This window comes from Eptatretus burgeri, chromosome 7 (genome assembly GCF_056783735.1).
Source record: "Eptatretus burgeri isolate ZD-2024b chromosome 7, Ebu_testis_v1, whole genome shotgun sequence".
NCBI classification, from domain to species: domain Eukaryota; kingdom Metazoa; phylum Chordata; class Myxini; order Myxiniformes; family Myxinidae; genus Eptatretus; species Eptatretus burgeri.
Genome location: NC_140967.1, coordinates 61,362,275 through 61,376,183, shown reverse-complemented (window position 1 = coordinate 61,376,183; position 13,909 = coordinate 61,362,275). Strand labels below are relative to the sequence as shown.

The window sequence follows — 13,909 nt, the reverse complement described above, 5'->3', positions numbered from 1 at the left end:
AGGAGTGACGAATCCTTCATCTCATAATACGCTCGTTGACCGGTGTTACCTCAATTATCATTGGGGTCAGCTTATTGGACACAGCTACAGCAACTCCTTGGGTATGGTAACCATCAGAGCGACCAGACCAATAGTAGGTGTAACCACCCACCATTATCTCGCCGCAATCCGGTCTCCGAACCTCAGAGAGAGCTGCAATCCCGATGTCCAAATGCTTGAGCTCAGATGATAACAGAAACAGGTGATCATCCTCTCTTAGGGATAGGACATTCCAGGCACCCACCCGAAGGGACCGCCTCAGGTTAACCCAAGGAGACCGCAGTCTAGTGGACGACACCTCAGCACCACTCCGACACACTCTCCCGCAATCTGACCCAGGGATGTTACCCCGTGGTTTCCCTCCTATCAAAGATTGGGGGTCCCAAAGGCTTTGCCCCAATCCCGTCATCCGGTGAGCTGCCCTGCGAAGGGAAGCTGCACAGGAGGTACTCCCACGGAGTGGGTTTTCAGATTTTTTTGCGTTTTTGCGTTTTGCGGAATGAAGGGTTTTACGGTGGCCGGAGTGCAAATCCTGCCACCAACCTCCTAATAAGAAGTGACCCAACTGCAGGAGGACGTCCGCAGACACAGTTGGGCACTAGATATGGATGGCCGTTGGCTCACAAGGAGCTCTTCCGCCCTTTGACAGGTTTTGTTTTTAATCCTGCTGGGTGTCCATATCCAAACACCCTCCTCACCAGAAAACCTGGTGGGGGAGACGGTTTAGTCGCCGACAACCCAACCATGGAACAGGTTAGTACAGGTTTACATGGTACCTGTAGCAGGTCACAGATCGAACCTGACCTGACAAATAGGAGCTTCAGTGACAGACAGTTCAACTTGCTGTTGTTTCACAAGCAACGGTGTCTCAGGTGATGTTGGCATGGAACTCTGAGGGAAAGACGTTATCAGCAAAGGCAACAGTTGGCAGAAGCGCACACTCCAGGATCATGATATCTGTTTATTAATTTGAAGTGCAAGACTAAGCAGACGAGCAACTGCAGATCAATTGACTGCAAATTTCAACCTTGGGCGTGAGCAGCCAGTTTCATAAAAAAACGGTCCACCGAAAACTCTACAGTGCGGGATACCTTAGTCAGGTTGCAGTGCACAAACCACTTATCACACCTGGCAATTCACGTTTGTGTGTCCAGTGGTGCAAAGAGCACAGGCAATGGACTACCGAGCAGTGGAGAAATGTGATATGGTCAGTTGAATCATCCTTCACCATGTTCTTGACAAACGGACGAGTGCAAATGTGGCACCAACCAAAATAACTTGACAACCCTGAGTGCATGGTTCCAACAGTGAAGGGTTCTGTGGATTATGCAATGTTGTGGGGTGCATTTTCCTGGCATGGTTTGGGTGCAGTCATTCCCTTGGAAAGCAAGGTCAATGCCAATCGCTTCTTAATGGAAGAGTGATCATCTTCACCCCATGTTGCAGGATTTCTTGCCTGCTGGGAGGTGTCATCCAGGATGACAATGCCCCCATCCACAGAGCATGTGTGGTTGCCCAGTGGTTTGATGAGCATGACACTGAGGTCCATATGTCATGGCCTTCTCAGTCACCATATCTCAACCGAATCGAACAATGATGGGATATTCTGCAGCAACGCCTGAGACAGCATTTTCCACCTCGATCAACCAGGTGTGAGTTGATTGACTTTGTGGAAGAATGGTGCCGCATCCCTTCTGCAGAATTTCGGATGCTGGTGAACTCTATGCCACAGCGCATACAGGCCGCACTGGCCACACGTGGTGGCTTAACACCCCATTAAGTGACTTTACATTGGTGTTTCCATTTGTTTCTCCACTGCCTGTATATTGTACACTTCTAACTTCACGCAAATGTTTCATGGGTATAGCACCACAAAAGTGAAAATAACCCAAACTTTTTGCACAGTACCATACTTCATCTGCTGCCATGCATGAGCTTCCTGCTCTGATCTCACTGAACCAATCTAACGATGAAAGTTAAATGACTGAGAACGGAGCATTCCAGATTGTTGGTCTGAACAAGGATGTTTTTGAAATGGCTGGTTTTGCTTTGCATGACGTCAGGGTTCTTGGACCTCAGGAAAACCCCAGACTGAAAAAGTGAGTAAAATGTACACCCGCTAAATATTTTAGAGTCTTTGACCTGAATAAAGATGATTTGCTTCACAACTTCCATTATGTACAATATAGATACAGGTATCGATACCTTCCATTATCTACAGTATACTGTTACGGTTGTGGAAATTCACAGAACACCATTCAGGCTTCCCAGAGATCAGTTATGTCGATAAGTGTGTGTTCAGATTAGATTTCCCCACCGATGTCTAAAGGGATTTATTCGTGTAACTGGGCTGTGATCTTTGAGTCAGCCATTATTCTTTTGCTATCTTTATTTTGGAACAACCGCATTTCAACAACCACTACTTCAACAACCACAACCGCATCTCAACAACCACACCATCCCCACCACAGTGCCAACCACGACATCTCCTCACCATCTCCTCAACAAAATCTCCACAAACTAACAACATCACCTCACCTTCATCTCCATTGCGCCGCCATCTTTTCGCCAGCCACGGCGGATCCTGAGCGGCGTCTCCACGACAGACGCAGGGACTCCCTCGTTGGGGCGGGAGCCAATGATTTCCACAACGTCCGCGTGGTGGAGATCATATCTGCCACGTCCGCTCTCTCCGCGTTTCGCGACGAGATCGGATCAAAATACCAAAAGGGGCGGAGCCAGCGGGGGGTGAGAGGTCAAAGGTGGGGGATCAAACTCACCTCCCACCGACCCCATAAAAAGGCGCGCTGGAATGCCAAGAGAGGAGTTCTTGCCTGGAGTTTTGCCTGGAGTCGGTCTGGGTTCGCCGAGAAGTGTGTGAGCAGTCTGTCAAGGTTCGAGTCCAGTGGAGGGCAGTCGGGGTCATCGGAGCGCAGCGAAGCCCGGAGCGCAGCCAAGCCGGCAGTACGGTGCCGAACCGTGGGTCAGTGGACACAGCCGGAGAGAAGTCGCCAGCCGGCCCCGAGATGGTCCGAGCAACGCTGAGGAGCGGGCGGGCTTTTAAAAGAGCATCAACTCGTAAAAGAGAGCAAGGCCCGTCCGTTCCTCCGAGGCGTCATCGGCTAGGCCGATCCACCAGGCCGCGCGGCGGGGCTTGGACCAACCGAGCTGCCGTGTTTACGGCGAAACGTCGAGGGTCCCCCAGAGAGTCACCACGAGGGTGGCAGGAAACCAGCACGGCCTCTCGGAGCTCTTGTGGTCTCCACAGCTCCGCGAACATTAAAGGCCTACGGGTCCAGTTCTGCCCTTTCCTTTCCTGGGGTTTTCTTTGTATGAAAGTTGTGGCGCCATGTCCATAAGTAGAACTGTTAAGTAATTGTGTACATAATAAATGGACAAACGGCTGTAGGTGTTTGTTTGCTCGTGTCCTGTCCCTTACCCCCATTGCATTCATTGCCTTGACTGCATGCGTGTGTAAATAAATGTCCTTGCTTAAATGTTCACCTGTTCATTGCGTCCTTTCCTGTCATTGACTGCCATTATTACGTACGGAATATTAGCTGGCTTTTTAATAGCCGAAAAGATAATCGGGTCTAACGGGGCCTCGCGATAATACACCGCTCGGCAAATCGCAAACGGAGCGAGCTGCTTAAGCGGCTTGTTTCCAAGCAAGTCCCGTTGAGGTGTAAATCCCTGGCATTTCTGTCAACACGCATACTTAGGTAAATCGACAATTCGGCGATTGGACCCTGTCGCGCGTGGACAGAATAGTTGCTGATTTACGGTGTGATTAAAAACACACCCGTAGCTGGATTTTGGTGTTTATCCTAAAGCTGCGACTAGGATTGCCACGTCCAGTGGGCGCGTGGCCGCGATTAGTTAAAAGCGGTCGCTCGCACGCCGGCGTGGTGGAAACCATAACAATACGTACAGGTATGCACACCATCCGTTATGTACAGGACACATGCAGGTATATATACATATATATATATATATATATATATATATATATATATATATATATATATATATATATATACATATATATATATATATATATATATATATATATATATATATATATATATATATAGTTGAAAGTGTGTCTGTGTGTTTGTCTGTGACCTATGCACGCGAAAAGTACCTGACTGATCCTCACCAAACTTCACATGCTGACAGAACATGTACCCGGGAGTGTCCCGATGTAAAAGAATTGTACTTCCTACTTGCGGTTTCCGAATTATGACGTCATCACCTGATTTTGTAACGTTAATTTTTCAAGTTCAGCCGATTGACATGGGGCCAACACCATTTGCAATGGAATGAAAAATAATGCGACAGTCAATTAAAGACAATGACTTCCGACTTCCCGGTTTCCGAATTATGACGTCATCACCTGATTGCGTAACGTTAATTTTTCAAGTTCAGCCGATTGACATGGGACCAACGGAATTTGCTAGAGAATGAGAATTAATTAAGTCGCAAATGATGACATGAAACCAGCCTCACATTGTTGAGGCATTATGGTTTTTTTTAATCTGATGCGGCAATAAATCTTAACATTTTTGAACTCGTCTTGTGCATATAAAACATGGTGGGGAAAATATAATATTATAGTGGTGATGAAAAAAAATAATGGTGGCAGCCTCTACAATTTTACAATTAACCGTGACATATACTCCTTCAGACCCGCCGTCATCCACGGGATTCCTGTGCGGAGCACGGGTATCCCTGCTAGTATGAGTATATACCGTACGTTATGTTCAGTATACTTACCATCTGTGATGTACAGGATGCATATCAGTATCCATAACTGTCCATGATGAACAGATTTTCTTCAAGTCCAAACAAATGCATTAAAAATTCCATTCTCTTTCCTGCAGAATCGCATGGTTATTCTCTTGTTGTAAATTTTTACATTGTGTAATAGAAATACATAGGGATATGTGGTGGATTATTTTGACAATACAGCATAACCATAAACTAACCAATGCCTGATCTCGATTTTCAACTCTTCATGACGATACTATACCAACATCCTCTCTGACGTTTGAAAGAACTCTCTATGGGGGGGGTGGGGGGCACAGCATCTGGTTTCAGTAAATTTCTCAGTTTAAGTTCTAGCATTCCGTTTTTTTAAAGTCTTTCAAAGCAATCGGGTTCAAAATTATCTGAGCAAAGACATCTCGTATCAAGTATCTGAGGAACTTGAGCGAGTCTCACGTTCTGCAACTATTTCTTCCACCAATCCGGATGTTAAAGCAGCAAAGAATAGACAGTAATGTTTTTCGTTTTGCTTCTCGTCCGGTCATCCATGTTATTATAACGGCCAATGGCAATGCATTGCGGTGCTGGAATACAATGAACACTTTAACGACGTAGGCTACTGATCTTTATCGTTAACAGACGTGGCCTTCAACGATGCACAGAGCCATCAGCAAAAGTAGTGCCCTATAATGACCCAGAAAGTCCGTGCAAACTACTCAAAGTTGTCATTATATCGATTCACTTGTTTTTATATGTATGTTTTGAAACGTGGATGATTTAATTAAATCCTTTGTAAAATGCTTGGAGTGTTCCTTTAAGTCAGGTTTGAACCCACAATGTCTGCGATAATAGGTCAACATCGTACTCTATTTGATTGTTATTATGAGTTCTTTATGACAGGAAGAATTCCCCAGGCTGCAAGAAAAGCTGCAGTTAGAAGGTCAAGAGATACAGAAGCAGCAGAGTGATCAGCATCGTCGTGCCGCCACAGTCACTCAGCAGATGCAACTCGAGTGCCAGGTGTGCCATACAGACATCATGCTGAACTAACCTTGATGTGCGGTTTATTTTAAGTCCTGGGAACCTCTGGTGCACTGGCAGGATTGCCTAGAAGTGCACACATTCACCTCTGACCTGTCCAGCCTGGATTTAAATCTCAGCCCAGCTATAAACTGTCATCCTGGTGTTTTGAAGACAGGGTGAGGCATCCCTCGGATAAATGTCTGATAAATGCATGTGCATCCCTCGGAAAAATGTTAAGCTGGGTATCTTTTCTGCCAGCATTAGTTGGTGGACACGAAAGATGTCATCCTTTGCAAAGATTGGGTGAGTTATTATTGGCACCCTGGCCAAATTCAAAATTCCTGCCCTGACTGACTTCTGGGAAGGCAATGGCAAACAACCTAGTGCAACACTTGCCAAGAAACTGCTTCGGCAGCACCAACGCTCTGTAAAGAGTATGGTACATATCATCATTAACCTCTTGGGTCCTATTGATGTATTGTGATTATTATTTTCCTCCCTCAGGATCTCCTTCGATTGTTTGGCCTACCCTATGTGGAGGCACCTGGGGAGGCCGAGGCTCAATGTGCTGCCCTAGATCTTGGTGATAAGACGCATGGCACCATCACAGATGACAGCGACATCTGGCTGTTTGGAGGCAGATATGTTTACAGACACTTCTTTAGTAGCACTCACGATGTCCAGCTGTACCAGGCCACAGAAATCCACAGGATGCTTGGTGAGGCCTTGCTTGGAGTTTAAGCAAGGGACTTGCATATGGCTGAGGGTAGCCATTGATTGATCAGTCCAAATATAATTTGGTCACAAGAAGCAGTTTGATTGCTCTAAAGCCGGGTAGATAAATCGATTTGCCGTTAGTGTTGTATCACACCCTTTCATTGGTTGTTTGAGAAGTCAGATTTGCATTTCCCACCTTGCTGTGTTCATGCTGTAGGATTGGACAGAAGGCAGCTGGTGAACTTAGCCTACCTGCTTGGCAGCGACTACACGAATGGTGTCCCAGGAGTCGGGTGCATTCTTGCTGTGGAAATTCTCAATGAGTTCAGTGAACCAGGAAAAGAGCCCTTTTTGTGTCTGAAGTGAGGACTTCCAGCTTTACCACCATCCATGCTCGAGATAGACATCCTGCATTATGTACTAAAAATGGCAGAACCTTTCTTCTCTTTGCCTAACTATCCCCTCCAAACCTCCTCTTCCCTTTTCTATCCCTCTATCCAACTCTCCATTGTAGGGCAGGCTTGAGGCCTGGTGCAAGGCGTGCATTGCTCCTCTGTAATCCCTGTTTCGCTTTAGATATCTCAATTTAAATTACTTTGCTTTAAACCGCTTGGTACCAAGGTGTTCTGGCTCAAGTCCATATTTCCACAAGGGCGCTCAAGGTCTGCCAGCGACCCCCTTCTGGTTAAACTACCAAAATCAAGAATCCCTGCTCACTTCATTCCTCTGTTTTTTTTCCCCACCTTTGGAACAAACTCCCACACTCTCTTCAATCCCACTCTTCCCTCCAGGTCTTCAAAGCAGTTGTTCACCACCATCTCTTATCTTCCCCCATTCAAAACCATGATCTTTTCTACCTCTGTTAATCCACACCAAATCCACCTCCTTCATATTCCATACTTTTCTCCCTGAAAGTCCCTGTAGTGTCCATCTGGTTAACCTCCCGTGTACCACACCCCACCTCTGTCCCTTCCACAGATCTCCTCGTGTGTCTTCCCCACTGTTTTGTGCTTCCCTCTCCCGTCCCTCTTGTCTCCTGATCCCCTTGTTATGCGTTCTGTGTGTTGTTTCTTATGCGAGCCTTGACATTGTATATTAAAAAAGAAAAGTAAAAGAAAAACCCTGTATTCTCCCTTTGGATATATGGCGCCTAAGTTTTTGCGAACCGTGCATCACACTGTTGAAGACCACTTGGTAGATACCCAGTTTTCTTTTGAAATTATAGAGCCAGACACTTTGGTACCAGTTTATATCGACTCTGGCTGCAACGTGGACCCATACCCTTGTCGGCATGCGCTGTTTGCAGAGAGTGGTGGGAGACGGCACGGAAAACAGGTGGAATTGTGGTGCATCCGAGCCGAGTGCGAAGAAAACTTGTGGACATTGAGTTCCCTCCTGGTTTTCCGGAAGCGGCCGTGGCTCAGGCCTACCTGGAGCCAGCTGTGGACACCAGGCAGGGCTCTTTCACATGGGGCTCACCTTTGCCTTCACAAATCAAGGAATATCCTCATCATTATAGCAATGATCTGTCATTTAGATGTTCTTACACAGTATTAAGTGAAGAGCCACTCACTCTTCTTTGCATACTTCCTGATTCCAAGACTTTGGAGAGTGCCATAATAATTGGTGATACATTACTTCTTATCGTGGTTCAGTCATCAAACATTAAAATCAGATCTTACTGAGTTTCCCATTTGCATTATCAGATCTTAACCAACCAACATGGTCACATCGATGTGTTCATGAGCATTTGCTGAAATTACATTGAGTTTTTGAACATCTCAAAGTTTTTGCTGTTTCTGTTTTGCTGAGCTTTTTCTGAAGTGGCCATTGTCAGGACGAGGAAGAAAGAAGCGAAGAATTGGAAGCGCATCTCTCATCAAGTTGTGGAGACTTCGTCAAAAATAGCACCTCGACTGACTAACGACATACATGCTTGGTATATCTACAACCTATTGGATTGCAGGCCGTCTCCACTGCTTATAGTTGCAGATCTACATTTAAAGTATGCATATTACGGGCAGCAGCATCCAAATGCTGCACCACCACAGAAACTGCCACCATCGCTTTGGCTATTGCAGACTACCTTCTGTATATCAAGGTAGACTTGTTCATGATCATTCCTTCTCTAATAATAGCATTACTCAGGAGTTCAACCCACCACTGGGTTGTAGTATACCCTTGTGACACAACTTGCCATACATTTCAGCAAAACCTTAGAAGGTCCATTAATTTTGGTGGTATTATTATTGTATCTTGTGCCACAAGGTGGAGAGACTGTCCATGACTGGTCCTGAGCATTTCCATCATCGAGAATTCAAACTGGATAGGTTGCCACACTATCACAGGGTGCTGCCGAAGCAGCTTTCAAGGAAGGTATTTGGAATTCAGCCAGGGTACTTGTGCATTGTGACCTGCCTTTATAAAAGGTTGACCTTAGGTATTTGCATTTCAAATGATTGGGGGTTATCAAAGCTGGGGGGGGGGGGGGGAAACATGCAGATGTAACCAGGAAGTTAAAATTTCAGAACTCTGAACATTGCATTCTTGTTTGTTGATAAGTATTAAGCTTTTGATATTTGGTTGAAAAATATTTCCAAATGAAGCAACAACACATTACCTTGTCGTGGAGATATCCTGATTTCTGTAACGATGTTCATATTGAGTAGCACCACTGTCTGCCGTGTATTTTTCACTTTAACTTCACGCACATTTTGTCTACGTCGGTTCGGCTGGAACTTCTCCAAGACAGATGAACAGCTGCGACCGGTACTACAGCAGATGTCCAAAGAGCAGGTGAGGAACTGTGCAACTTACCTCACTACACTGTTTGAATTGATGTACCATACGCTTTACAGAGTGTTGGTGCTGCCAAAGCAGTTTATTGGTAAGGGATATACTAGGTGGTTTGCCATTGCCTTCCCAGTAGCATTTGTCTGTGATTATATGCTTTTAAATGCTGTCAAGCAAGGTCTGACCTCATTTTCAAATAAAGTCTTTGGTATGACTTGACTGGGGTTTGAACCACCAACCTCCCAGACTCAGAGCAGATGCTCTAATCATTACATCACCAAGTCTGGTTCACTACAGTACACACGATATATAAAAGCATAGACTTAGTTTGATGTACAAAGTTTGCTAACTTGCTTTGTAGTTTGTATGAAGGGTGTTCAAAAAGCTCTACCTGAGAGGAGATGTTCACGTTTAAAGGCATGGCAGAAAACAAGTATAACGATATAAAACTAGAACGGTACTCGGTAGAGCGCATACCTCCACCAGGCTGACCAGTTTCCTTTTTTATCCCACTGATAAGCCGGATCTAGATCCGGACTTCAACCAAAATCTAATCCACTTGTTCTCGTCACCTAACCAATTCCAAGTTTTGTCACAACTCGTCCACAACTATTTGAAATACTGCATCATGCTGTATGTCATTTTTGGCCTCATCTCTCAATGATAAAGAATCACAAGTTATTAAAAAATATTCTCGTATCCGGATTCGTTTCTTCACCAAATTCAAATCAATTAGTCCTTGTCACACCCAACCTGTCAACCAAGTTTTGTTCAAATCCGTCCACAATTTTTGGATATCCCACTCACAGACACAGACAAACAACGGTGAAAATAACCTCTGTTCACTTTTGGTGGCGGAGGCAAATATATTTTACGTTCTTGCTAATTATATGTACTTGTATATTTAAAAAATATATGTTTGCCTTGTCTTTTATGATTGTATCTTTTCTTCGTATAATTTTCTATAAACCCCATGCATCATCTGAGAATGCCATTTCTTTGATGAATGTTTTTTGTTTTGTTTGTTCTTAATTGTGTGTGCACAGAAGAAGCAAACTCTGATGGATTCGTTCATCTCAGTGGACCAACCTCAAGAAACGATAATTTGGAGCAAAAGGCTAAGCAAAGCTGTCCTGGGAATGAAACAAAAGATGGAGTGCTCAGCCTCCGAACCAAGGCCTGACACCAACCCTCCCTCAGGAAACCAGCAGTCAAACCAAGTTGGTGCTGTCTCTGGTGGGTTTCTGAGCCATGGTTTCGTGGAAGATGATTCGAGGCATAGTCCTCCATCAGAAGCCTTAATTGAAGAAAAGAAGAATTGGGGAAAGAAGAGGAAGGCAGAGAGGTATAACACCACTAATAAATACTGTCACAACATGATGAGCAGTGATAGCAGCAGTGATGACGCCTCCGATCGGGACTTCGTTCCACATGGTCTCCGTGTGTCTGCTCGGCCCGTATTTTCACGACGTGGTCATAGGAAGCGTGGCCGTGGCCAAGCCTCAAGCAAGAAATCCTAATGGCAAGTTTGGAAAGTCTTGGTGTAAAGTTTTTAAGGACCCAAAGAACGGTCAATTGACTAACCATTGGCCATTTAATGGTGTGTTGTCGAGTTTTTTTGTTGCAGAGTTTCGCTTGCACAAGAATAAAGAGGTTGTGTAAAATTAAATGATTTGTAATTCATAACATTTTTGTCCTTGAGGACCCTTCAGCATAACAAACCCCTTGTGAGTCCTGGTGATCCCCCCCACCCCTCCCCCATCCTTGCAGGTCCTCTGAAGAGCTCCCCCCCCACCCTTGTGGGTCCTAAGGATCCCCCCCTCGCCCCCACCCATTGAGGGTCCTGAGGATCTCACCCCCTCCCCTTGCAGATGGTAAAGATTACCTCAAGGATCTGATGGAAATGTTTCAGGTGATGAAATGTATTGACATAATTGATGCAGATTAGTTTTTATTTTACTAGGATAGACAGTGACAGGGCCAGGGTACTTTACTTGAGAGTATAAAATAGGAGAGTTATAACAGAAGCAACGTAGGGGTATTTCAAACCCCCTCCACGTATAAGAATGTACAAGAAACTTTAGTGCAAGACGAGGCAATTCGGCCCATCATGCCTGTGGTGCACTAAACCCAGAATCAATCGCTCATCCATACTCAAGCGACCCACAAGTCCTGCTAACATCCCTGTATTCCTCTCTACAATGCCTTGAGGTAGCTATCTAATTCCAATTTAATCTTGTATACTCATTCTGCTGCCACTACCTTTCCAGGGACACCATTCTATGCATTAAACAGAACTGCACTCTGTTGAGCGCATCCCTCCACCAGGCTGTGAACGATTTACGTTTTGTATCCCACTGATAGACCAGATCTGCATCCAGACCTTAACCAAAATCGAATCCGCTTGTCACCTCCCAAACTTATCAACCATGTTTTGTCATAAACCTGTCAATGCTTTGAAATATCATGCTATATATCTGGTTTGGCCCTCTCTCAATTATTAAGAATCACTTTAAAATCGTTATCTTTATAATCTCAAATCTGAACTCTCAAACCTGTCTCCCTGTTCCAAATCCTGGTGACAACGAGTTACCTCTGCCACCGAAGGTGAAGGAGGTTATGTTTTCACCCCTCTCTGTTTGTTTGTCTGTGTGCAGGTTATCTCAAAAAGTTGTGCATGGATTCGGATGAAATTTGGTGGGCAGGTTGGGTGTGTGACAAGGACGAACTGATTAGATTTTGGTGAGGATCCGAATCTGGATCTGCCTCCGAGAATTTTTGAAGCAATTCTTCACCAGTGAGAGATAGGGCCAAACTAATATATGGCACAATATCTCAAAACGTTGTGGACGGATTTGGATGAGACTTGGTGGACAGGTTGAGTGTGAGACCACGACAAATCGATTTAATTTTGGTGAAGATCTGAATCCGGATCTAAATCCGAGAATTATTTAATTTCTGAAGTGATTCTTCACCATTGAGAGATTGGGCCAAAAACGATATAAAGCATGATATTTAAAAAATGTATTAGGCCCGATTGTGTTCTCGTGGATCAGGCATTACGTGGCGGAGGTATGCGCTCCACCGAATGCATTTCCAGTTCAGAGTGTTTCTGGTGTATGTTCCCCTTCCATCCCTCCCTTACCTCAAATGGCTGCACAGCTGACACAGCACGCAAAAAGGCTGAATGTCTAAACTTGGTGTTTGCTTCTAAATCTTGTGTCCCAAACCCATCGCTTTCTGTACGCACCTGACCCAGTCACACAATGGTAATGCTGTTCTTGGACTCTGTGTCCTTTTCTCCCGACAGGGTAGAGAGCTTGCTGTCAAACCTCGACTGAGATTCTGCAACCAGCCCAGATGGTATCAGCCCACGTGTCCTAAAAACTTGCTCTGCTGCTCTTGCTCACCCTCTCTCTGTTCTATTCACCCTCTCATTTGGTCAAGGTAATCTGTCATCTGCTTGGAAATCAGCAAACATTACTGCTCTGCATAAAAAAGGTGCAAAAACAGATCCCCACAACTCCAGACCAATCAGCCTTCTCCCATACATCAGCAAGGTTATGAAATCCATCATCACTTCCGACATTACATCCTTCCTCTTCTCAAATGGCCTGATTTCCGATCATCAATTTGGATTCGGACCAGGTCACTACCCTGGACTTGCTGCTCCTGCTTTCCCAACAAAGGATAGAGGTCCTCAATGCCAGACATGAGATCACAACCATCTCCCAAGACATATCATGTGCCCTGTGCTTTTTTTGGTTTTCATCAATGATCTTTCTGACTGAAAAATCTTCTTTATCTCTTTGCTGATGACTCCACCCTCTGACATTCCTCAGATCGGCAAGCAGAAAGAATCCTCCTCACTCTTTGCATGATAAAATCACAAGGTGGTCCAGCACTTGGAACATGTCTTTCAATCCTGAAAATCTCACACACTCACCCATTCTCCGAAAGGATCACCTGGACCCCCCCCCCCAGCTATTTTCTCAACAATCCTCTTGAATTCCTTTCATTTAAGCTTCTGGGTCCCACTATCTGCCATGATCTTTCCTTGGAAAGCCACATTTCCAAGCCGGCCTCCAAAGCCAGTCGCCAACTGGGCATCCTCTGTCGTGTAAAGTCCTTCCTTAACACACCTAAGCTCCTGACCACATACAAAACTTTCATCCACAACCTGATGGAGTACTGCTCTCTGCCCTGGGCTGGTGCTCCTGCCTCTTACCTTTCTCGGCTTCATGCCGTGGAAACCAAGACATTTAGGATCATTGGTATCTCCTGCGATGAGGCCGAGACATTTGGTCTCTCACTCTCTCACCACAGGCAGGTCAGTTGTCTTTCCGTTTTCTACCGTCTCCTCTCCGGCCTCGTCCCCCCTGCTCTGACTGCGACCTGTCCCCCCATATCTCTGTAGGGCGAACAAGGTCCGCCAGCAACCCCCTTCTGGTTAAACTACCAAAATCAAGAATCGCTGCTCACCTTCATTCTTCTTTTTTTCCCCACCTTTGGAGCAAACTCCCACACACTCTTCAATCCCACTCTTCCCTCCAGGTCTTCAAAACAGCTG

At 45.3% G+C, this 13,909-nt stretch overlaps 1 protein-coding gene across 7 annotated transcripts in view; it reads left to right on the top strand.

Moving 5' to 3' along the window:
- Positions 1 to 11,008, top strand: part of ERCC5 (ERCC excision repair 5, endonuclease) — a 76,790-nt gene extending 65,782 nt beyond the window's left edge. For 5 of the 7 annotated variants that reach the window (XM_085888723.1, XM_085888725.1, XM_085888724.1 and 2 more), the window contains 6 exons: positions 5,707 to 5,826; positions 6,334 to 6,547; positions 6,764 to 6,908; positions 7,853 to 8,049; positions 9,260 to 9,342; positions 10,386 to 11,008. In XM_085888723.1, coding sequence (XP_085744849.1) covers positions 5,707 to 5,826; positions 6,334 to 6,547; positions 6,764 to 6,908; positions 7,853 to 8,049; positions 9,260 to 9,342; positions 10,386 to 10,859 — 1,233 coding nt within the window. In that variant the 3' untranslated portion in view covers positions 10,860 to 11,008. Of the gene's footprint in view, positions 1 to 5,706; positions 5,827 to 6,333; positions 6,548 to 6,763; positions 6,909 to 7,852; positions 8,648 to 8,814; positions 9,029 to 9,253; positions 9,343 to 10,385 lie in introns of those variants that run through there. The other 2 variants (XR_015060166.1, XM_085888727.1) reach the window with 2 other exon arrangements.
- The last annotated feature ends 2,901 nt before the right edge of the window (positions 11,009 to 13,909 follow it).